The sequence below is a fragment of the Cydia strobilella genome, chromosome 11 (assembly GCF_947568885.1).
Source record: "Cydia strobilella chromosome 11, ilCydStro3.1, whole genome shotgun sequence".
Taxonomy (NCBI): Eukaryota; Metazoa; Arthropoda; class Insecta; order Lepidoptera; family Tortricidae; genus Cydia; species Cydia strobilella.
Window position 1 is genome coordinate 1,066,624 of NC_086051.1, and position 26,794 is coordinate 1,093,417.

General features: G+C 36.8%; 1 protein-coding gene and 1 non-coding gene across 3 annotated transcripts; both read left to right on the forward strand.

Annotated features, from left to right (window-relative positions):
• Positions 1-729: 729 nt before the first annotated feature.
• LOC134745379 (prolactin-releasing peptide receptor-like) lies at positions 730-22,918 on the forward strand. Of its 2 annotated transcripts, XM_063679416.1 has the most exons (3): positions 730-769; positions 20,395-21,794; positions 22,729-22,918. In XM_063679416.1, exon 2 carries the CDS (start codon positions 20,487-20,489, stop codon positions 21,777-21,779), a length of 1,293 nt encoding a protein of 430 aa, XP_063535486.1. In that variant the 5' UTR covers positions 730-769; positions 20,395-20,486; the 3' UTR covers positions 21,780-21,794; positions 22,729-22,918. The 2 variants fall into 2 exon arrangements, with proteins under 2 accessions (XP_063535486.1, XP_063535487.1); XM_063679417.1 differs by lacking the exon at positions 730-769 and having other exon boundaries at positions 20,275-21,794.
• Positions 22,919-25,979: 3,061 nt separating this feature from the next.
• Positions 25,980-26,051, forward strand: Trnaa-ggc (transfer RNA alanine (anticodon GGC)). The gene has a single exon. It is a non-coding gene; the product is annotated as a tRNA-Ala (tRNA).
• Positions 26,052-26,794: the final 743 nt, after the last annotated feature.

Below are 26,794 nucleotides of genomic sequence, written 5' to 3' on the forward strand. Positions count from 1 at the left end.
TGAAGACCGATGTTCAAGCGCTAAGAAACAATCCCTGACCTTACCTCAATCACGCCTTGACTCTACAAGATAAATCAATTTGATCGTATTGCTTGAAGAGTGTCAATCATCATCGCGCCAGGGGACCAGTGATTTCCGCAACCAACAAGGAGAGCTATTCTCGTTAAGAACTTAATTTTACGGCATTATTCACATGGGTACTTAGTCAGCTGTCGGACCGATATTTTTTTTATTTGTGTAAGGTATTTTTAAGTATATTTCTACTGCGCTTTAATTGGGACTAAAAATGACAATGACAAATTGAATATTTGTGTAGGTATAATATTTTTGTTTGGGAACGGGGCTCTAATACTATTTACTGAGATGATCGTGTGTAGGATGCCTACGACGATGAATTATGATGTGTACTTATTTTAAAAAACAGACGAGACAACACAACATCAACATAAGGCGGGCCGTATGCTTGTTTGCCACCGATGTAGTATAAAAAGAAAAAAAAAACAATTTTTTAAGATAAGATAAGATAAGATAATCATTTATTGCATAATTATAGGTTATTAGGTTCTTCGTAATATCTGGAAAAGGCTTCCCTTTACGAACCTAAATAACGCGAACTCTCGCCAATTTTTCGAAGCCTTTTATCTTTATCCTGCCCACTTTGTAATTACGCTTTAAGAATAGCCCCCTCAGTTAGAGACACAGGATTCATTGCACGTGCATAGTGCATTGAAGCGTCTCAAGATGTGCACAGGGAAGTTACTGGCACTGGGTAAGTACACCCATAAGCTAGTTAGAAGTATAACAATTAAAAGTTTCGCGTTTTGAACACATATTAAATCACATTTACAATCGGGTTTAACGCGAATTTATTTTGTTACCTTTATTTACCGACGTTTCGACACAGACGTCAGTTAGCCACGACCACGACCAGTGAAACCTATGCCGAAAGTGTCGAAACGTCGGTAAATAAAAAATAAAGGTAACAAATTCGCGTAGACCCGATTGTAAATGTGATTTATTATGTAGTTAGAAGTAATTATAATCTCGCGACACAAAACATCATACGTCATAAATGGACCTATTTTTGCCTTGTTGTCGATTTTGTGTTCGTTAGATTTGGGTAAAATTCGTTAGATTGGGTAAGGGGCCCCATCCTCAACCAGCTTTTGCTCGGTCGTCAGAGACGCAATGAACAGGCACCGATGGAGACAGATCACAATAACCAGGGGCCCCGTTTCTCAAAAGCTACAAGCTACACTTTTTGACAGCTTTAGTTAGAAAGGGACTTCCACTTGTATTACAAGCTACAAGCTTTTGAGAAACTGGCCCCAGGTGTGGAGCATCCACGTCCACCCATGACCACGATCCTCAGTCATGAGGGAGCGACCACAGAGAGGGTAAAATCCAGCTGGTTTGAAGAGTTCCTCATTCTGGGCGGAATAAATACAAAATCTCAATTTGGGACAATTTGACACATCATCAACGATTTTGACATTTGCGGCAGCAATGCAGGAGGGAACAGTGGCTCGGTAGATAAAGGCCGGGTACAGTGGCTCACTCATCCTAATTTCAACACGAGAGAGGCGATATTTGGTGCATTTTCTATGAAAAGGGACCTTATTGTCGATGGCGCTTACGCCGCACAGCGTCGCGCGGCATTGTATTTATTTCGGAGCATCGTTTATAATGGCGTAAGCGCCATCGACAATAAGGTCCCTGTTAAGGACTGTTCGAGCTGAGCCACTGTTTCTGCCTTGAGGTGAAATCAGTAGGCGACTTCGGAATCAGAACGGTACCTTTATACGAACTAAAGACAACTACTGACCTTCCTTCAAGCGAAGTTTTATAGCAACATGAATACTAAGCCAGTTAATATAAAACTCGTGTTCAAGTTGTCACTAAACAAGTTTAAACTATCCTCTATCAAACAGTATCGATACACGCCAGGGAGTATAGAAATAAGTGGACCTGATTTTTATATTTAAAGTGTTGTCCAATTATTGACATGAATAATCCATGGTACGACCATCACCAGGTCACGCAAAGGGCAATGGAGAGAGCTATGCTCGGGGTTTCTCTGCGTGATAGAATCAGAAATGATGATATCCGCAGTAGAACTAGGGTCACCGACATATCTCGCAGAATTGCAAACCTTAAGTGGCAGTGGGCGGGGCACATTGCTCGCATCAGTTCGATGGCCAGTGGGGCCGGAAGGTTCTGGAGTGGCGTCCGCGTACCGGAAGACGAACTGCCGGTAGGCCTCCAACGAGGTGGAGCGACGACCTGGTGAAGGTCGCGGGAATTCGGTGGATGCGAGCGGCACAGGATCGGTCGGAGTGGCGAGCCTTGGGGGAGGCCTATGTCCAGCAGTGGACGTCTATCGGCTGACATGATGATGATGATGATGATGACGACCATTGACCTACTATTACTACCGTATCGAACCGGCACAGAGAGCCAGTATTTGGCGCCACGATGTTGTTTTGACATCAAAGCGTAGAAGCGGAGCGTGAATCTCGCGAGGTAAACGCGTAAGCGCCATAAATTTTACGGCGCTTACGGCGTTATGGTCGCGTGGTACAGACGGTGATTGCGACAATTTCATTGTTTGGTATGTCGTCTCTACAGTAATAATAACCTAATTGGGACGATTAGCTTTTAAAGTAGAAGTCTGATCTGCGGCGGAAATAGCGACTTATTTGTAGAAGAATCGTAGATATGTGAATATTTAAATTCCGATCAAATAAGAAAAAAAAATAAAAAAAATATTGTGCTCGTGTGGTTAAGAGTAAATGAAAAATTTAATGGAAATTAAACTATCGTGAGACATATTTCAAAATATTTAGATCACTACGGTTTCACTCACTATTATTTTTAGTCGCTTTTGGCGACTTGTTCCAAAACCGTAGTGATATTTTGAAATGAAAAATTTCTTTCAGAATCTTTTGATAGCACATACATCTCCTTTATGTTTGCGGTTAAGTACAAAATCAAAAAAACATACAGTATATTTTCACCTCCACTGCTTCACGTCTCGTGGATAATGTTGAAACTTTATCTATGCAGATAGTTTCCTGAAGAAAAATGGTAACAGAGTTAAAGTTACAACTTTTATACACGCTCTCCCCAACTTTACCCCTTGGGATTTTATTATCTTCACTATGGATTTTGTTTAAACAAGTTTATAGGAAACGTTGCTTGCGTTCGTTGCTTTATTAGTTGCCAAGTAATAAGTTTTTGACAAAAAATATTTTTGGTGCAAGTTTTTATCACTGACTGTACTTTTCTTTCCAAAGGCAACTAATAAAAGAAAGAAGAAAGAAAGAAAATACATTTATTTGACGCCACAACATAGTACATAAAAAAGAAAAGCATGCAGACAAAAAAACATTTGGACGCCAAAGAGGATCCCCACTCAGCATAGTGCCGCGGCAAACCGTGGCGCTGGTTTTCTGTGGGGACCTGGCTTAATCTAAAAATAATGGCGACACGTACGCCAACGACACACAAATAAAATTTACATTGACATAAAAGTACAAATATTATTAAACAGAAAATTAATACTCATCGAGACAATTTTAAAAACCCCAAACACAATTAGATTGCGTTGTTTTATCACAGAGTTCCTATGGCCACCTCCTGACGTCTCCATCATCAGATCAGGTCGATGGTACCATAATATTGCATTGTCACCCGACTTACATATGTAGGAAATTTTTCAGCTTCATTGGAAGTCGGGAAGTGGTCAAGTTTAACTTGCAAGATTTATTATTCTAGTAGTATTTAATTTAACCTCAGTTTTAATTACACTAATTGTATTAGTGTTTTTTTTATATTATATTTTATTTTATTTTATTAATAGGTAGGCACGTTGATTTGTTAAATTGTAGATGCATAGTTTAAACTTATATTTAATTTAAGGCTGTATATATTGTAATTTTTATATTGTAAGGATTTCAAACACAATGCTTGTATTGTTTCTGAATAAACTAAATCTAATCTAATCTAATTCACTTATTTGATATTACATGTTTAACAAAATCACTAATTACACCCCAAACAGAATAAATAAAATAAAAATAAAAATAAAAAAGCCCATTTATTTATTTATTTATTTATTTAATCTTTATTGCACAAAAGAAAATACAATCGTACAAAAGGCGGACTTAATGCTATGAGGCATTCTCTACCAGTCAACCTTCGGGCAAAGCAGATAATTTGTAGGCGGTGCAACATAGTGATTACATATATACAAGTATAGTTAAATAATGGATAGGCATAGACATACATACATATATCTGTATATATAATATTCATATAAATACATACAATATACATACATACAAATACATAAGATATCAGATGAAACTTTCAAAACAGAAACACTAAGAATTCATCGTTCTGCCAGCAAAGTACTCACGTAAGGATTTTTTAAATGCAAATCTATTCGGACACTGTCTAATTTTAACAGGGAGACTATTCCAAAGGCGAGCTGCCTGAATAGAGAAAGAATAGGACATGAAACCTGTTCGGTGAGATGGTATGGACAAAGAAAGGTTGCCAGTAGAGCGAAGTTGACGGACACGAGAAACACCATAGTAGTTGAAGAAAGATTTGAGATATTCGGGAGATTGGGGATCATTAATAACAGAAAAGAGGGTGCAAAGCATGCGAATATTTCGACGAACACGTATAGGAAACCAGCCGAGTTTAGAGCGGAAAGAGGAGACATGGTCGTATTTACGAAGACAGAAAATGAAACGAATGCAGTTATTTAGTAAACGATCTAACTTGTTCAAGAGCTCTTCATTTAAGTCTGGATAACACACATCACCGTAGTCAATTATGGGTAGGATTAATGTCTGTGCTAATAATATTTTTGTTTTAACGGGTAAAAAGTGTTTAAGTCTGTTAAGGGCATGTAGAGATCCAGTGACTTTTCGGCAAATTTCAGCTACCTGTATCTTCCAACTCAGGGTGCTGTCTAAATAGACGCCTAGGTCTTTTACACTCTGGCTGTAAGGAATCGGAGTGCCATTAAAATATACGGATGATATTATTCCATAACCAAAGATTAAAACTAAACTAAGTTAACATTTATTAAAAGTATTTAGGTATTTTTTTTTTTAATCTATTTGTTAGAGTTTAATTTTGTATTCTTAAACTACTATTTGTATCTATATCTATAACTATGTATATATATATAATTTGGTTAGGACCCCTCACGGGTAAAGGCCTCCTCCAGCTCTTGCCATCTTTTCCTGTCTTCCGCAGTATTGGGCCAATCATTATCCATGTCACGGAGTTCATCTGACCATCAGGCGTTTGGTCTGCCGTGTCTTCTTTTGCCAAACATAATAGTGTTTCAACTCCATAAACGACGAGGAGGTTGTCAATTCGTCGGGTTTTTTTTAATATTAATTATATGTTCCCCGATTTTTCAATGAATTCTTATTTTGTTTGTTAATTTTAGTTTACCTACTACCTACGGTCTGTGGAAGCCTCACATAAACTAGTTGATACCTTTGAGAGATTTGCAGCAGCATTTTTAATCCCTTAGCAGCAAAAGGATCATTATTCATAGTAAAGCATTCGTCGCTGCAAATTCTCTTTGACACGTTTTCAGCATTAGTGCTTTATTGCACATAAATAAGTTTCAGTTTTGGTCATTATAACTCGGTCCGTCTATATGAGCCCTAAGTGGGCTTAAAGCAATATGGATTCGGGTTTTCACAATATTTTCATTCATTTATGCCGCAAATTTTCATATAAAAGTAAAGAAACTTACATGAGTCTTGTATTTGTATCTTTTTTCTCGTTTACAAGCACATGTGTCAGTTAAAATACTTATTAGCTTCCTGGTACTTAATTGATTTGGACAAATATTTTTGTATTATTTTGTATTACATTAAGTTCCTTTTGCCGAGGTTCCGTACAAACTTTAAATTTTCTCATGTAACTATAATCACGAACTTTTGACCAGAATCATAAGTAATTAAGCGTAATATGTATAGCCTCATCTATCGGCAATGTATGTTGATTTTTCTGGGATAATTCTTTATCATGTATTTGAAAGAAGGTGGTTTTAGCGTAATCTCATAGATATTTCAAGTATAATAAACACCCGCAAAGGGGCTTAAATTGCAAATTAAATTACAAAATGATTTTTCATAATTAAATAAAAAGAATTTAAGATGGAGGTGTAGTGACTACATTTTTCCTGTAATATTTATAATAATGTTTCTATTGTGTAAAAATTTCATAATTTTTGGTTGGTAAGCTTCGGAGATAAGGGGGGGGGGGGGTATTTTTTTTACATTTTCCTTCATAAGTAATTTTTCCTCCGCTATGAAAAAAAAATGTTTTGTAATATTAAGTTTGAGCTCTTTCACATGATATCCCACTCGACCTAGTAACTAGACTTTGAAATTTTGCCCCCTCTTTATATTGGGCATTTTCCATAATTATAAAAAATATATATATATTCAATAGTGGAAACTATTTTGGCTCGTGTTTTAATTATAATCATATAATTTATACTTCATATATTTGTAAGCTGTTTTTTTATTCAACTGCTTGTAGACCTAGAAACATGAAAGTCATGAAGCAACGTCTTGTAGGAGAAGGACAAAGTCCGAAACCTGTATTTTTTTTAATTACCTAGATGACAAAAAATTACATTATTTTATATCAGAATCAAAACTAATACTGTGGGGTCTGCGGGTGCTAAATACTTGCCTAATGTAAAAAATATCTAGCCGATATTTTTTATCCGCCGACAAAGACAAAAGCTGCCCCAAGAGTATAAAATCTCCACACGTTCTATCATAAATACGCTCATCAAAAGCCAGACTTGCTTCAATGAAATATGAAAATACATATTCAATGTCACACGTCCGTTGTTAAAAACCGTATACACGTCCATTTTATTGGACATTCGGACGTGGAATAAAGGAAATTGTGCCAATTGGATTCCTAGTTGTTAAAAAAAATTAAACCATGGACGCACAGACGCATCTGTGCCTATTAATTACCGCCACACAATATGTTATGTCTCACAATATAATAAATCTGTCAAGCTGTGAAAATCATGTGTTTTTGAACTTTTGAACTATAGAAATTGGAAAGGACGTATTCTGGCTGCGTTGTGAAAATAAGTCACAAATAAGTCACATTTATATAAAGGAACTAGTAAGTTTTGAAAGAATCCATCGGGTAATTCCTAATCAAATGGGTTAATAGTTGGAGGGTCGAATTTAGATTAAGTAAAACCAAACATTACCAAAGATGTGTTGTATTCTCGGTAATCAAGTATAGAGAGAGCGAGTACCGTAAAATGGGTGAGTAGGGTTCGCGGGGAGAGTTGGGTTATGAATGGGGAGAGAAGGTATGAAAGGTGGGTGAGATGGGTTTTTAAGGCTATTGCTACAAAAATAATGTATTCCAATTTAAAATGGAGGTATAGTAATACTCATAATAAAAAAAAAACGATCCAACAATCTTCCAAAATCAACTTTGTATGAAACCCATCTCACCCCAATTACGAGGGACTACGGGGTGAGGTGAGGTTTCCTGTTTATCGTCAAAGTTATGAAACAGAACTACCCAAACTAAAATAAAAACTAAAATACAAACGTCCGGAACACTTATACACCATTCAGATGCATATGTAAAAATAAAATGTTATCGAGGTTTGAATGTCAGTTTTCTTCCTACTCACCCCATTTTACGGTACAACCAAACATAACTTATTAAGGCTATTATTGCTTACATGCTATTTGTACAATTACTTGCACAGACCAAGTTTTTCTAAAGCTCAAGATACTTTTAAAAGTACGTACTTTACAAATTTATTTACATACAAGATATATACAGTGGTACTACGTAAACGAAATTAATAACTAGCTTAAATCTAAAATAGGCCCTTGAGGCATTGTACCAAGGATGCTGGCGGCATTTCCCCGCTGTATCGCAATGCTGATACGTTGTGCGAGAAAGCCGCCAGCTCTTCGGTCACCAGTTACGTCAACCAGACAAATATATATACAACTTTTAAATATATTACGTGCACACACTGTATTCATCCAAATGAAAGCCGCCGCTATTTAGCCTTTACCTATTTTCTATTCTATTCTGTACTAATAAGTATAAGGCCCTAAGATAGTTTATACCTACACCGGCCTAATAACAATAATAATGTACGTTCCCCACTATAAATATTACTGAATCATTTAGCACACGGTCAGCAAGTTAGGCACTCACCTTCTCTTGCATCAGAAAACTCTGTAAAGCCATAAGTCCCTTCCAAACATTCGCAGTAATATTAGTCAGTAAATAAATAGTAGGTAACACGTGCTCAGAAAACGTGCTTATTTAGGATAGAGTATATACGGATTCTTTGTCCTGAACAAATAAAAGACCTATAATAACATTTTTGTGGTTCACATGAAAGTCAAAGTTCACGACATTCGATATAAATCTTTCGCGATATTGAATTAGGAAATATCTGAGTAAGTTATACCTATAGAATTTAATTCAATTAAATTTAATACTTTATTAATAAAATACAATTTTACAAGTCAGGTACATGCTAAATACTTAGTTTTAAGTCTTATTAATTATTATAATTATAGACTTGCAAACCTATTTTGTTAGTAACGGTAGAATAAAAACCGGCCAAGTGCGAGTCGGGCTCGCGTTCCAAGGGTTCCGTACATTACACAATTTAAACAATGTATTTTTTATGATGTGAAACGTGAGTGAAATGTCTTTAAAAAACCCGTAGGGGTCGGATCAAAAACTTAGTAATTAAGTCCGACTCACGCTTGACTGCACATTTCTAATAGGTTTTCCTGTAATATATAGGTAAAGATCTATCTTGTGTATTTTTTTTTTTTAATTTTAGACGCAGTAGTTTCGGAGAGTCTATTTTCTTGAATAACTTCTAAATTGGTTATCCTATAATTATAAAAAAAATGCATCTAAGATTCTCACAATGACCTCTTTCATTTGATATGTAACACGATATAGTCTGAAAAACTTTATTTTTTAATTTTCTCATTTACCCCCCAAAAGTGGCCTTCATGTTTAAAATTCATTTGTTTACGTTACGTCCGTCTTTGGGTCACAAATTTACATATGTATACCAAATTTCAACTGAATTAATCCAGTAGTTTCGGAGAAAATAGGCTGTGACAGACGGACAGACAGACAGACGCACGAGTGATCCTATAAGGGTTCCGTTTTTTCCTTTTGAGGTACGGAACCCTAAAAACCAGCCAAGAATGCACATAACAATAATTGTCAACGTATTTCCTTTCTACCTAATTATAAAAGTATCAAAATCTTATGTTTTTAATTAAAAATGTAAACCTTCCTCAACCCTCTGTAACAAAGTTAATTTTGACTGTTAATCTTCTCAATTATATAATTTTACTGTGCAAATTTTTTCCTTAAGCTTACGGAAAAAATGTAAACAAAAGTTCCGTTAGTCCCTTTACCCCAGTTTCAAAAACGGCTGATCAGTCTGTCGACGTAATCGCGTCATTTAAAAGTTAACGAGCAAATCTGCGCAGCGCGGTTCATTTACATGGCTTACGTGTAGTGATGTTCACCATGTTCCCCTTTTTTTAAATAAATAGGGAATATTATTACGCGAAACTCTGCGTAGGTGGCGCCACTGCCATAATCTGAGGGCCTATCGCGAAACAAGAAAATCGAAATTTCGTTATCTAACTTCTCTGTCTGCATATTCGAGGGATAAAGAGGCAGATACCGAAATTTCGGATTCGCGTTTCCCGGTAGGTCCTCTGTAAACAAATCGCCTTGATGCATCAATGTCATATTTTATTATCTCTGAAAACTTGTCAAAAACCTGTTAAAGGTATGTATAAGTTACTCTATGGTTTACTAAAAAGGCCAGTGCTGCACTCTGATGGCAGAACATTGCAGTAATATCCGTATTGATCCCGAATCAAAATCAATGCGAGTGAATAAGTGTAAAAAGGACAAAGTGACTACTCCTAGATGTAGATGCATAGGTATTTACTTTGCCGTAGTTGGGTAAAATGTACGGAATGTAGCTTGCTTGTGTAACGAAAGTTCCCACCAACTAAAGTTCCCCAATATAAGTCATAATTTCATAGAAGTTTGACGTTTAAAATAGCACTTGCACTGTCTGTGACTTGTCTTGGTACAGACTTGTCTTGGTTTAACTCTATCTGCCCCTTTCTCGCTCAAATACGCAAGAGTAATAGAGGGGTTAGTTAACAAAATTTCGACTCTCGTTTCGCGGTAGACCCTCAGATTGTGGTAGTGGCGCCCCCTACGCAGAGTTTTGCACATAGAGGTACAATAATATAGAGAGGATGGCCCCTTCCCCATTTGACTGAACGAGATGCTATTATGGAACGTTCAGTAGGAGTAGCAGAGAAAGCGCTATTATTGTTTGTCTTTGTCATCACTTTTCGTTTCTGTCTACTTCTAAAAAGTGACGTAGACGTTTTTTATTGCCCATCGTTTTTATGGTGGGTAACAATGAACCCGACCAAATTACGTAGGTTTTTTTTTTTTTTCTTTTATGAAATAGGAGGCAAACGAGCAGACGGGTCACCTGATGGTAAGCGATTACCGCCGCCCATGGACACCCGCATTCCCTATTGGTCGTAGTGTGGCTTCATTTTTATTGTTCCGTACCCAAAACGGTTAAAAACTATCCGTCTGTCCGTCTGTCTGTCACCAGGCTGTATCTCATGATCCGTGATAGCTAGACAGTTGAAATTTTCACAGATGATTTATTTTTGTTGCCGCTATAACAACAAATACTAAAAAGTACGGAACCCTCGGTGTGCGAGTACGACTCTCACTTGGACGGTTTTTTAATAGGTCGTCGTTATGGAACTAGGTCCCTAAGCTTAGGAAACTTAGAAGTTCCCGAGCACGTGTTACATCACTAATCAAGTAAACACGTGCCTCCATTGTGCTGTTCTCTGTTTGGTCATTCATGCAGCTTTGCCGGATGTGAGTATGCAAGTAGAAATTTCCCGAGATTGAAATGACAAGTCAGAATAATCCATAAAAAATTTAATTTAATTTTTAATGTCAATTTTAGAATCTTTCGGGTATCAATATTAGAACGAGCAGGTAAACAACAACTTTGCTCACTTGTAAAACAAATAACAATTTTTACTTTAACTAACTTAGCGGTTTCACTCACGTATTTTTAGTCACTCGCGCGACAGCATGTTTCGGAGAGAACATGTCGCGCGAGTGACTAAAAATACGTGAGTGAAACCGCTAAGTTAGTTAAGTTAATATGTCTCACGATAGTTTAAATTCGATTAACTATTTTTAAGTGAAAAATTCTTATTGTTGAAAAGGATTGTTAGTTTGTTTTACATTAAAAAGAGATTTAAGGAGCTTCAACCGTCATTTAGTTTTATGATTCAAGCTCGTTTATGGACGATGAGAGATCTTTTATTCTTAACGTTCATTTGAAGGCGGTTTATCTTTTAACCGCAATAAAAAGAAAATAATCTTATGCCTCATTTACATTCAGCCGAAGTGAGCAGGGAAGTGGGCAGGACGAGTGTGTAAACACGATTCTTCTTATGCCACTGCCATTGCCACTCGCGCTGCCCCGCGCTCCCTAAAATGGCGGTTTTTTGTGCGGAAGTCAAAGGACCGGCAGCGCGAGCGGCAGTGCGTGTTCACTGCTCCGTCGCTCAGTACTCGTCGAGCGCCTGGAGGAGAAAGACGTCTGCCATTGCCGAAACCCAACAGAGAAGTGAATGGTAGGGCAGTATGAAAACACACACTCGAACTCGACTCGATCCTGCTGCAGCAGTATTTAGGGAATTATGGCCGGCAGCGGCGGTGGAACACACACTCGAGCTCGATCCTGCTGCAGCAGTATTTAGGGAATTATTGCCGGCAGCGGCGGTGGAACACACACTCGAGCTCGATCCTGCTGCAGCAGTATTTAGGGAATTATTGCCGGCAGCGGCGGTGGAACACACACTCGAGCTCGATCCTGCTGCAGCAATATTAAGGGAATTATTGCCGGCAGCGGCAGGGGCTGAAGCTAAAGCGAACATGCTGGTCTTTTACTTGTCTACACTACAACTTAACTTTGCGTTGGTAGTATAAAGTAAGAATTTCTCACTAACCGCCTCATTCAAAACGTTCTCATTTTAAAACCACATGCTTAAATTATATGAAACTTGGCATGAACTTAACGTATCATAAAATGTATGTCTGATACGAGTTTTTGTAGCTAAAATTGCAAGGTAAAAGAAAATAGAGCGAGTTTTTTATGTTAATTTGCTGTATTTAATCATGTTTCATTGTGCACAATAAAGAATATTATTATTATTATTATTATTATTAGAGCGAGTGGAACTTTTGTATGTAAATGTATTAGACCATAGATATAATTATGTTACTAGAACGTTCATCTTAAATTTTTCTATACCTATTTCTAAATGTCGTTTCAAAATGAGAGCGTACTTTATTTTTTAATAATTTTTTTTAAATTAAAATGTAGCTACTTACTTAATTTGTTAAAAATAAACAGTATTAGTTTATGTTGTTGCTTACTTGATTTGGGTTTTGAATGCACGGTGCACTTGTTTGCCACCCTTGTCAGTGTGAGTAATCAATAGCGAGCTATTAGTTGGCTATATCGCGGGAAATAGTTGCCTTTCGCGTCCGGCGCCGGGAACAATACGTTTCCTGATGCGCCTGACGGGGGCCGGGAATTATACGATAGCGAATATCGATATTTTCGAAACGTATAATGTATCTGTCGTAGAGGGCTTGACATTTCGATGCCTCGTACTTCACATATACTTGCGGCTCTGCAGGCTGTAGATCTCGCGGTCAGCTCGAAAAATGTAAATATTGAAAGTACTTACTTCGATGAGTCATTACCACGCCGAACTCACAATAGTCTTGTGTGCTATAGACCCTACTGGCGCTTAAGTATCTTATGAAAATTTGCCAGAAAACGAAACGACAGAAAAATCCATCTACAGAAAATCATCTATGGTCACAAAATTTCCCGAGAATCGGTTGAGAAATGCGACCAGTAGCGGTATCCTGCTCCCGTTTTTGTCACTTGTCATATCATGCGTCACTTTCGCCCTTACATACTTGTTAGAGCGTGACAGGTATGGTGACAAATGATAGACAGCCCCGCTACAGAGGTGAACAACGAAATAAATTTTGTCCAAGCTGAAACGGAGCCTTCGCTAACGCTCGGTCAATGATACGTACATCATATTCATGCTAAGTTTCATGTCAGGTTAGCTGGAAGAGATCCCTTATAGAGATAAGTTCGCCTTTGTACAGTAATGGTACTGTAATTTATTTTTGTAAACCTGTGTTGTACGTAATGATTACTACTACTAAAATCCAATCCCACTTCAATTACCTAATCGCAAAGTAAAATGGAGTAATTATAAACTGTCATAAGTCATAAAGCTCATTAAATAAGCTTCAAAACCATTTATCGCTTTGAAACCAAAGGGCATCTCAAATTAGATAGATAACATGACAAGGACAGCCGGATCACTATCTCACTTTCAAAATCGCGTATCTATCAGTTATGCGAAAATCAATCTTGTTTCCTTTACTTTAAAGTAGTAATAACGAAAGGCATGAAAGCATAACTTTACGACAGCTGTCAAACAATATTAAGAAATTTTAACCTAAGTTTAAAAGAAGGTTCTCAATTTCCCTGTTTTTAAGTACCGTTCCAATTTTCCTTTAATATAAAAAATATATAGCCTCATCCTGCCCACCATACTTAGTGTAAGCCATTGAAATTTAAACCAAATTATTTACGTTTTAAGTTAAAAAAAAAATCAGTGTAACCCTAGGTAACCTATCCAGACTTTTTATTCATAACTTGCTAAAAATGGAATATGTCCTTAAAAAATCACATTGGGCAGAACGAGGATAGTATCGCTGCGATAGTTTTATAATAAAATTTAGTCTTACTCGTGCAGTTGTTATCAGAAAGCGACCTCAGTGAAATAGAACTGCTGATGCAACCCTTTAGTAATTACATATTTATTAACCAAAACATAAAAGGCACAAAACAAAAAATAAAATAATCATTAAAATATCGCTTATTAGTAATTTATACGCCGTCATCTTTCGCACGTACACCAGTTCACGCCAGTGCGGAAAGCGGACCGTCAGAAAAATAATTTGTTTTGGTTATGGTAATTTTTTAAATTGCATGTGTAGATTTTTTTAGTGGTGTTCGGAAGTGCTTAACAAATTATACTTGTGCAGAAATATGTTTTACTGCAAATACACAGAAAATAATAAAAAGGTAAAACCTGCCCGCCAAGCCCAGAAATATTCGATATTGGCTTTAATCGCCAGGGCGGAAATTTCGTCCGTATAATTGCCTCGCCTAAAACGCCAGAGCGCAGTCGCAGAACGCTTCGCGCATGCCCCTGGAACATTCATTCGAAACTACAGCAAAAACAAATACATTTTTAACATGATTTCTGCAACAAAATCTTTATATAAACAAGTATTTTATTTTCCAAAAGTGATGTTTAAAGTGTTCAAATAACTAAAATCAACGGCGCGCCAATCGTAAGTAAAACAGACTTTGTTGATCATTAAATATAACCTTCAAATGTTCTGATAATATTATTTTGATAGCTGTCTGAAAGCTTCTTTGAGTTCGATATTATGTTTGAATTGTTCTCTTTGTTCGTATGTATGTATTATTTGCTTTGGTTATCGTTATATTCTTGAAAAGTCTCTTTTTATACACACGTGCTCTACGAGTACTCTATACTATGTTGATTGCCATATGCTAATAGTAACAACGTAGTAGATCGTACTGAGAATCCGCCTACACAATAACAGAGAAAAATAAGATTATAAACCTACTTATTCGCTTAGACGAAAACGTACGTACGTTAAGAAAAAAATAATTTATTTTTGAAAGGGTGACCTCATTATGAGGAGACAAAATGAAACCGTGTGTGAGATGAGTATATTCTAGGCCCTCAGAAAGGGTTATAGACCGAAATTAGACTTGATATAATTAGAACTTATTGTTCGTTTGGTTATATTAGGTTCACAAAATACAATGTGGTATCAATAATATTAGTTTTTAGTCAGTCTGTTTATGATGACAATGCGCTCAAGTGATTAAAAGTACGATTAAAATGTATTTGTGTAATGTATGCTTGTTTGTTATGATTTTTTATATATATCGTAACAGTATTTAGTGATAGCAAAGATACATTGACTGTATAAGATAACTATGTAAAGCCAAACAAAGACAAAGGTTGCTAGTTTTTAGACTTTACATCTCTTCTGCGAAAGATAATTTAACTTGTTCATTTCATTTCATTTATTTCGTTGTAAAGTCATAGTATATAGTAAATCAAGCTGTTATTCAATAAAATACAAGTCAGACCATGACACCCTGTAAGCAACATTAACTTTCATTACCTTTTCGTTTTCATTCAATAGTTTTCCTTGAAGAAAAATAAGGAATTCGGTACAGCTATAACATTTTGAACTTGGGGAACAAATCAAATAATTTCATTAAATATTTTGATTTGTGTTTTTAAATAGTATGTGGTTCCCATTGGCTGTAAGTATAGACATGTAAAATATTTAAATTTTATAAAAAAAAATTATTGATTAATTGACAGGTAATCTTAATTTAGAACTGTGGTATAATCTGAGAACAATTCCGTTATCGTCCACCTCTCTTTTCTATTACCATAGAGTAACTTATACTAGAGCGTTATTATCATAGTAAATTTTGTAACCCCAGTAAATTCACTGCCATCTGTCGACACACTTTAAAACTATAAATAAATATTTATAAAAATATGATAAAATGTATTTAAATATGGATAAATGATTTTTTTATTTGCATTAATTATTTTTATATGATTTTGACCCATGTTCTTTCACTGGTATGCGTTAAAATTATAAATAACAAACGAAACAGTCAACGCCCTCTATACGAGTGTAGGCCAAAACTAGTGGCGCCATCTGATCGAGAATCAAATTTTCGTGATTTTCGAGGCACGTTTTTTCCTTAGACTGTATCCATCTATTACGGAGTTATATCTATCTTTGCTATTACGCACAATATTGGAAGTAATTCCATATTTAATAATAAATATTAGCCACACACACAGGCAAAATGAATTACCAGAGTTATCCCCTGTGTTGAACGTCCATTTTACCTCATTGAACATATGATGGGATAATACGCGGACTTTCATTATTGCGTAAAGTTAGGTTTCAGTATGAAAGACCGGTCATTAGTTAGTGCATTATTTGGTGACACGCCTAATTCGGTGATACAAGTTTTGAAGCATGACACCGAGGAAAGCTAGTGAATTAGGGCCTTTTGAATGGGCCTCACGGCAAAGCCGCCGAAGCCGTGAAGCCGTGAGGTCCCATTTAAAAGGCCCTAATTCACTAGCTTTCCTGGGTGTCATGCTTCAAAACTTGTATCACCGAATTAGGCGTGTCACCAAATAATGCGAGTTTATTATATACTATATGTAATTTAGTATTATTTATCATATTTATTTTAGTTTACCGTTATACAGACGTTATCATCGCTATCATCTTTCTAGCGTTGTCTCGGACTTTTGACACGGCTCATGAGAACATGGTGTCTGATTAGCGACTAATCTTATGAATTGGCCTAGACACTAGTTTTTACGAAAGCGACTGCCATCTCACCTTCCCTGAGAGCCATTGGGATTAGTCCCGTTTCCGCACGATGTTTTCCTTCACCGAAAAGCAACTGGTAATTGTCAAATCGTACATAAGTTCCTAATAACTCATATTGTCAGACAGAAAGAGCAAAAGTTTCTAATATTATGTTGTAAATTTTACCAAGGTTTATTCTGTAGAACGTAGAACGTTATGCAGAGGAAGTGCAATAAAAAGAATTTATGATCCAAAGCGTTTATGAAATAGGGTTGCAGCACTTGCACCTGCCATTTATTTATATGAATTTAATGTCTTTTTTAACTGGCAGAAGCTTACAATATAAGACATATTTAATATAGTTTCTAAAAAAATTTATCCACTTCATACGGTCTAGACTAGGTCAGATATATATGGAACCAACTCCGAAATACGATCTTCAAAAGGCCTTGAGTAAACAGGCTTATATTTTTTTTGTCAAACAGTTTATTCCAAAAGGGAATTTAGACACCAACAATTTAATAGGGAATATTACGCGAAACTCTGCGTAGGGGGCGCCACTACCAGAATCTGAGGATCTATCGCAAAACAAGAAAATCGAAATTTCCTTATCTAATATCTCTGCCACTCGATATTCGAGCGAAAGAGACAGACAACGAAATTTCGGATTCGCGTTTCCCGGCAGGTCCTCTGTAAACAGACCGCCTTGATGCATGAATGTCATATTTTATTATCTCTGAAAACTTGTCAAAAACCTGTTAAATTAATTAAAAAATAAAAAATAAAAATCATTTAATTCAGAGAACATAGGTTCCATAATATGGTTAGTAACTCTTTACTTAAGAACTATGTTAGAATATTATTAAAAGGAAAGGAAAACTAAACTAAAATTAAATTAAAATTACAAAACAAAAAACAAAAACATATAAGATGCGACCACCCCCTCCGCCGCTTCATGCATCCCGTGAACTCCTTCTCATAACATGCAGATCCATGAAGCGGCCGAGGACGGGCGAGTCCAGCCTGTCCGCTATCATCTGCAGGATGCTGTTGCCGCTCCCTCGCACACGTCGTATAACGGACGCCGACTTTTTGCGTATTATAGCATAAAAATCGTCGACGGCCGCATCTGCAAACATGCCCGATGCGCTGCAATAGCGAGGGAGCCGCATCAGGGCCCTGAATGCGTTATTGTATTGCACTCTTAGTGCATTGTACGCCCGCTGCGTAAAACTAAACTGAAATGTACAGTATGTATAAGTTAAGAATTTTTAATGAATCGTCAAGTTTTGTAAGCAATGGCTTTTCACATTACGATATTGGCGATACGGTCGCTAACCGCGACGTCTTGGTACGTTCGAATCAATGTAAAAAAAATTCATAACAGAAACAGAGAAAATTAATATTTACGTTTAAATTTCTGACCTTTTGGAAATCGACTATAGGTACAATATTTCGCCCACCCACTTAACGATCCTATTTTCCTTTTCACGTAAACACGCCTCTCATAACATCTATTCGCTGTTACTAATTTGAGGCGACCGGGGACCTTAAAGCAATCTCCGTGACCGCAAAATGGTAAACTTATTATAACTTCAGCATTTCCGTATAATGAAAAATCCGGGAAACTCGCATCTCGGGGACCGATTCTGTATGTTACAATTTGATATTGGTTTCATTTTGTTTTGATAGGACCTTGAATGTGAGCACCAATCAGCGTTAGCGGCTCACGCCAAAGGGCGTCCACTAGCACTAGCTAGCGCGGTTGCCCGAAATGGGTGAGCGAGTTAACGAAAAATTGTATTAGCAACGCTAACTGGCGCGGACGCGTGCGACGGATTACCTACACTACAATAGGCTAGATGACAAATTTTCATTAATGATATTAATCGATCAGGTTTATTCTTAGATCAAATGTCTATATGGGACCCATTGCATTAAAGCAATACAAAAGTCAAAAATGATAGTCAAAGTCCGACAGTCGTAATTGCGAAACGCTCCTGAGAAATCGATAAGTGAACGTGACGTCAAGGTCACTGAGAGCCCATTTTGAATGTATGGACAAAATAAGAAAATTGCGTTTTTGTCAGTAAAAACGCGGGTGCGGGGGGGTGTCGCGGGTGCGGTGTCGGTCGGCGTTTATGTATATAGTTGCCGTACAATCTATTTTTTGGATAAAATGAAAGGAATCGGTACCCTTACTTTTTTCCGTTTTGGAAGTAAAAAAATTACTTAAATTTTGAAATTTTCAACTGTATTTTTTTATTATTCCCATATATTATTTTAATATTTACATTATTGTGATAAATTGCTAAAATTCAACATGTGTCATTATCCCTATGGTGCACCCGCGCCAGCTCTGCTATCGGACGTCCTGGTTGGTGCTGATGAAAAGCAATCAGGAGTTGTCTTATAAGGCATTTCGCTCGCACTAATTGGTTCGCGTGAGATGCTTATAGCTCTGCTCAAGGTCGTATCAAAATGGGATGACAAACTTCTCAAATTATTGAAACAGAATCAGCCTCTCTTTCAACAATTTAATTATTGACTTGGCAAGTGACACGTTTTATAGGGCGCCACTTCTATTTACAAATCTACAATATAAATTTTTGGCATGTTCAAAGTAATTTTCATAAATTACTTACATTTCTAATTTAATTGTTTATTCTGGAAGTCAGGCTTTAGGGAAGCTATCGGATTAGACTTTTTTTATAAATATTTAGAAGATTAATGTCATGAAATATAGTGCGAGAAAAATGCACACATTATTTTTTACAGTACATATATGGTGCTAATTTACCGCCCTAGCACTAGCTAGCTAGTGCTAGTTACCGTGCTACGGTGTGCATATGTTGTACAATACACGTGCGAAAAGTGTGTCGCATAATTTATTGTCATCGTTGCAAATTTCCTACTTTTCGCACTTGTATCGTAATGTTCTATTTCATATCTCAATGCTCTGAATATGGCTTCTAGGGAGTTTTACTTTCAAAGTATTTTGTTTTTCATTTATATTTTTCTATTAGCAATGAAACTTCTGATATTTAATTTCCGATTAATTAACTCGGGTGAACGCACGCATTTCACCCCCTAGGAACTATTTTAAATGAACTGACGCTTAGAAAATTATTGTGAAATAAATAAAAAAACGGTGGTTTGTCCGTTAAATATTTTTATTTAGACTTCAGGCATTCAGAAAATTATGGATCATGATTTGAGCTATCTGCGTACTTGTACCTAGGAAATTGCTTCTAGATATTTAATTACCGTGAGACTTTTGCCGTTCTGCCTCATTAATAAAACACGTATTTAGTCAGTAGCTACTTAATATTATGGTATAATAAAGTACTTTTAAAAATAAAAACCTGTAATAACTATAGGGTTGTTTTGAACCATTTTTGCGATTATAACATAATGTAGCTACACTGACATTTTGAAAGTGGCATAAAAATTTGAATCGCTTTCAAATTCCACTTCCGATTCCGCTTTTAATTTTTTTCGATTTCGATTTTTATTATTATTATTTTTTCGAAATCGAAAAATTACAATTAATAAACAGAGAGCTTTAATGTTCACTGTTCCTTTAAAATTATCTTGATTGTAAACAATTTCATTTTATTAGGACAATTTAACATTCCGTAACAATAGGAAATGAGCGTAATCTATGCTTTGTTGCAGGCTCGAATTACCGGTGTTAAACCTCGGCGTCGTAGCTCGTAAAACTGACAATTCCAGGCCGACACTGAATAACAGTCGGCCTCCGACTCGAAATGAACTGGACGAACAATTATACACTCGAAGAAAATTTGGTCAAAGCTCGAAACACGTCTCACTTCATAGAAAACATCATCGACAACAAATGGGTCCAAAGCGGCTTTTGCATATTCTACACCGTCATCTTCGTCCTCGGCCTCGTAGGCAACCTTCTCGTCTGCTTCGTCGTCATTCGAAACAAAGCCATGCAGACCGTCACCAATCTCTTCATCACCAACCTAGCCTTGTCTGACATTCTTCTCTGCATATTTGCCGTCCCGTTCACTCCGCTCTACTCCTTCCGAGGCACGTGGGGCTGGGGCAGTATCTTATGTCACATAATGCCTTTTGCACAAGGTTGCAGCGTATACATATCTACATTGACACTTATGTCTATAGCTATCGATAGATTCTTCGTGATTATTTATCCGTTTAGGCCAAGAATGAAGATATGGACGTGCGTCACCGTTATCTTTATGATCTGGACGTTTGCAGTCACAGTGACAATGCCTTACGCTTTATTTATGACTTATTATGAAGTTCCTGGTGTCGGGAAGTATTGTGAGGAGATGTGGCCCTCTGAAGAGCTCAGACAAGTGTTTGGCTCTATAACTTCTATCATGCAATTTGTACTTCCATTTGTCGTCATCGCCTTCTGCTATACATGCGTCAGTTTCAAACTGAACGATAGGGCCAAAGCTAAAGCAGCTGCAAAGAATTCCCGTAAAGAAGAGATAGATAAGAACAGGAAACGTCGAACGAACCAAATGTTGATCGCGATGGTGACTATCTTCGGCCTGTCGTGGCTTCCTCTCAACGTAATAAACTTATGCAATGACTATTATAAATACGCTATTCATTTGAAGTATTACTTGGTGACATTCTTCATTTGCCACGGCATAGCAATGTCGTCGACATGTTACAATCCTTTCATATACGCTTGGATGAACGAGAATTTCCGTAAGGAGTTTAAGCAGTTGATTCCTTGCATGGAAACGTCAGCTCACTTGAGGGCTAATATTCAGTTGGATCCGATGGGTCCTTCAGAGAAGACGTTTAATGGGAATACGACTACTGATAGTTACTTGGGGTCTAGTTCTCAAAGGGGGACGTCGTTTAGGAATAAGAGGAAGCCAAGTGCGGCGGCGGATGTGGAGAGGAGTGGGGTGGAGCTGAACGAGGACCTGCTGACGGTGGACGTGAAGCACTGCCACATCTCGACGAGCTACAACCTGCGCCGGGAGTCTGTGAAGCTGCGACTTATCAATGAGGAGTCGTTTGATGGCACTCCGCCCCAGAGTCAATTCTAACGCTTGATTTCTTGGGTAAATATTTATAATTTTAAGGCGACTCTTAAATAAATCCATCCATACTAATATAATGCGAAAGTCTGTCTGTCTGTCTGTGTGTTACCTCTTCACGCTTAAACTGCTGAACCGATTTAGTTGAAATTTGGCATAGAGATAGTTTGAGTCCCGGGGAAGGACATAGGATAGTTTTTATGTCGGAAATCATCCCTAAAGAAAGTGAAAAGGGGGATGGAATTGAGATATTTAATGAATTGCCTGATAATTGATGTCAAGCAATTAAGCTTATGTTCAAATTGAATTATTGCTATTAAACTTTATCCAGGCGCTAAGCTTACCCTAGCTGCTGTTACGGATTCCACGCAGACGAAGTCGCGGGCAAAAGCTAGTATAATATAAAACCTTTTTGAACATGCCCCAACTACTTTTGAATAATGATTTACATAGTAAATTCACTAATGATAACAGGTACCTTAATCATATCAACTAAGCTCACAATAATGTATGTTGTGTGGTGTCGCAACTTTTAAAAATAAAATTTCGACATATTTTGGGCTCTTCTTGAACAGTAAAAAATATATTCAAGATCCTGCCCAGGTAGCATTTATACGTCATTATGAAGTCAGCGACGTGATTATGACGTCATTTATGACGTCGCTGACGTCACTGCAAAGTACTTGGGTGTAAAACCCAACAAACTTTAATGTACCTAATAGTAGTAGTGCGACACCTAAAGATCGCCAATAGCCACAACACACCAGCCAAAACATCTGGTGATATTTTCGCCAAAGTCAGTAACAGTAACAGGCATCACCAACGACCCGAACCCAATTTCCCCAGTGTGTATTTTTGTGAACTAATAACAAGTTTTGCCTCCATTCGCCAACAGCCAGTTTCGAAAGATTCCCCAATTGAATTTTTATCAGGTTATTCAATTAATTTTGTTTTGCAGGTGCGGCGGTGGCGGCGCGCCCATTTTTAAGCATAGCAATGACGTAGTAGAGTTTACAATATTTTTGGAGTAAGATTTTCTGGAGACTTTTGGACTACACAAATTTACGGATAACTACATGACGCTTAATGTATGTTAAGGTATAAACGTGATATTTTTTCATTTCTACCAGTGTAATATTGTCAGAATACTTGAATAGGTATATTAAATCTGTTCGATTTTACGAAGTATGATATAGCAAATACAGATTTAAATATATATAGTCTGGCCAATCATTCATGTCAGTAGGAGAGCAGTAAAAATATATTCTCATCCCTTTCTTTTAGGTGGTATTTAGGTTACTTCTTAAGATTCTTCTTTCTTCTTTAGTGACCTTTGATTGGCCAAACTATTTAATTCAAGTAACTACCAGAATTAAATTTAATGTATTTCGGTAACTCATAGTTATTAACGTCCCAATTATCGTTCAAAAACATATAAAAACGCTTACAAAAGTGGAATAAAAAGAAGTCGTAAGAATAGAGTAGAAAGTAGGGTTTTCCTGTTTTGTTGTTATTTATGTACTCGTATTGTAATAATTGGGTAGATTCGGTGTATTCTGTTTATTTTTGACGTTCTCGTGGAAAGGGACTTACGTAAATTGGTTTATACCCACTTAAATAAATGAAACACAAATTAGCAAGGAATAAAGTCAGAATGAAATCACCATAACAATCCGCAATTGGATGTTGCTTTAAATATTTACTATTGTTTATATTTAAGAGTTCTCTTTATGTAAAACAATGTATGTAGGTCATACAGAAGATCTTTTAACACGGGGCCAAATAAAATATGGCCGATTCACACGTTTTGTCTAATGTCGAAGGTTTTTTAATAGACAGCCAAATTTCCAGTACGACGAGTTTCACCTCGCAAACAAAGGTGTAAAATAAAACATTATAGGCAGGCAGGATAAATTAAAAACATTGTCAAAGTCCTTTTTCCGAGAGAAGTCGATAGTGTTTTGCGACATAACTATAGTCTGATTCGTCAACTACACCCTCGAATTTCAAACTGCTGTGCTATGCCAATTTGTAATATGCAGGGTCCGGATTTAATCGAATTTAAATTATCGTGAGACATATTAACTTAACTAACTTAGCGGTTTCACTCACGTATTTTTAGTCACTCGGAGACCTAGGCTTTACGAAACATGTCGCGCGAGTGACTAAAAATACGTGAGTGAAACCGCTAAGTTAGTTAAGTGTCCGGATTTGTTGTGTAGTTTCAAACTGTCGTAGTGAGTTATCTAAAGCCACGAAAAGTCCGGACTCTGATAACATGCCAAAGGGTATTGACCATGACCTGACCATGGCAATATATAGAGTAGACATTCCCACTGCCAGGTGTTTTTAAAATTTTATCTATGTCGTGTAGTTTAGTCGCTAAATGAGATTTAAGGAATCCAGGAGAACGTTACATATTATAATTAAATAATACAGCTACCGAAAGGTTGGAAGATAGCTTTTTAGCGATGAGATCGCCTATTATTTGTCTATTTTTTTGTAATTATGTAATAATTTTCAGTCAGCGTCAAATGTAAGGAATAAGTTACCATGACAAAAGAGTATTTTTTTCGGCATATACATAGTCAAAGTCGTAAAGTTTCAAGTTGCCGACAAGAAAGTTCAAGAAGTCGTATAAAGAAAGCTCAGTAATGAATGTTTAAGTACATATCATTATTTACAATTTTTTCAACGAGTTTTATTTTTATTTTACCTACCTTAATATTACTTTTCCGAGTCGGTTCCAGAATACATTTGACGCTGAATTAAAAACTACTTATTTTTCTATATTAGTGAGAGATTTTATAATATAAAACTAATTATTCTTATGAATTTATAGACCAGATGCACTTTTAGACATTTCAGAAACCGTGATCAGATTAGTACCTTTAGTAAAACCTAGTTAATAAACGAATTCCTTAATAAATTACTAAATTATGTCTAAGACCTAGCTTATAATTATAACAAATCAACTAGAATGTATACAGAGTAGCCAAATAATGTAATGCAATGAAGGAAACAGGGAAATAAAAGGTCAAATAAAACTAGGAATCGTATTTTTTAGACCTAACTGTAGTCAAAGGCAAGGCAGTCCATCTGATTCCTAAAGATGCATCCACACCGAAGTTAAAGTTTGTAGAGCAACACGGCAACTTCTGTAGCTACAGATAGTTACCTAATGTAGCAGTTACCTACTTGAAAACGGAAACAAAAAGTAGTAAGGAAACTAAGTAAGAAGGGTCCCGTTTTTACCCTTTGGGTACGGAACCCTAAAAATCACGTAATCATTTCTACACAATATTTAAGTTTTGATTAGTTGTCTATAAACAATTGTCGCTTACTAAGCCCCCCTGGGGGCCTAGCCAAGATGACAACCGTTAATATACAACGCTAATCAAAACTCAAACAATGCATGGAAATAGTCACGTGACTTTTAGTTGCATATGTCATCTCGGTGCATTTTTACTTGTCGTTTGGCATTGCCCGCATTGGTCGTTGTACGATTGTCATATTGGCTAGCCCCCCGATTGCATTTCGTCAACACCAATCAGGGTATTACGGTTAAGCTGATTGAGGCTCACGATTGATGCCCTCTGGAAAGAAAAAGAAAGCTTTTGTATTAATACTAGACGGATTACGTACGATTACGTATTATTACGTACGTTTACTAGTATTATAGTTCTTTTGAAAGGTGATTAGGTACGTAGATAATGTGTAGACTATACTTCCATACATCTAATTATATTTCAAGAGAACGACATGAACATTCTATAAATTGTATATAAAGATGTCAATCACAATGGAAAAATCAACGATGATCAACTCTGGTCAACGTGGGACTCGAACCCACATCCTTGGATTGCCGGACCAATGCGTTACCAATTGCGCCAGCTGACCATCCGTCAATCAACGCGAATTTAATCATTGCAACTGTGACGACGTCACTAGCGACATCTGCATATTAAGGTTCACAACCTTGACCACCTCTGAGGACATGCGTTAGCGCATGACTTACCTCCCGACCACACAACATGGTTGTATTAAGCCGGCGCGAGAGATGGCGTTGTTATCAACTTAAATGTTAATATATTTTTCCTTTTTTCTTGTGGGACGTACCACATTATTACAATCTATAAATTGTATATACAGATGTCGCTAGTGACGTCGTCACAGTTGCAATGATTAAATTCGCGTTGATTGACGGATGGTCAGCTGGCGCAATTGGTAACGCATTGGACCGGCAATCCAAGGATGTGGGTTCGAGTCCCACGTTGACCAGAGTTTGATCATCGTTGATTTTTCCATTGTGATTGACATCTGTATATACAATTTATAGATTGTAATAATGTGGTACGTCCCACAATAAAAAAGGAAAAATATATTAACATTTGACATGAAAATTTTATGATAGCTTGAACATTACTGCCTTAACATCGTTAGAATAAACACATGTGCAACTGGCTTGGCTCCAATTCTGCATAGCTAATTTAATTGTCGTAAAGTTTAATTTACTATCGTGTACGGGGAGTCCATATCTGAAGCAAGTTAACAAAAACTAGCGTCATAGCTATAACTAGCAGTAGTCACAACAAGTTGAATAAAAACATCGCGAAACGCAAAATCGCGAAACAAGATGGAGCGACGACCTGGTGAAGGTCGCGGGAATTCGGTGGTTGCGAGCGGCACAGGATCGGTCGGAGTGGCGAGCCTTGGGGGAGGCTTATGTCCAGCAGTGGACGTCTATCGGCTGACATGATGATGATGATGATCGTGAAACATCTCTTTCTAGTTAATAACAATTAAAAAGTGAGGGGTAGAACATACTTATATTCTTACTCAACTTGACAACAAAGATCGCATAATGTGTTTGCAGGCTGTGTGTTTCCAGAAGCAATACTATATTAAGATAAGTAGGTTTACATGGACGTAAGTTTCCTTTTAGTTGTGAAATATAATGTTCGGGCTTAAAATAAGGTACCTAAATTAGATGTTTACTACAAATTCGCATACACTTGCTTTTT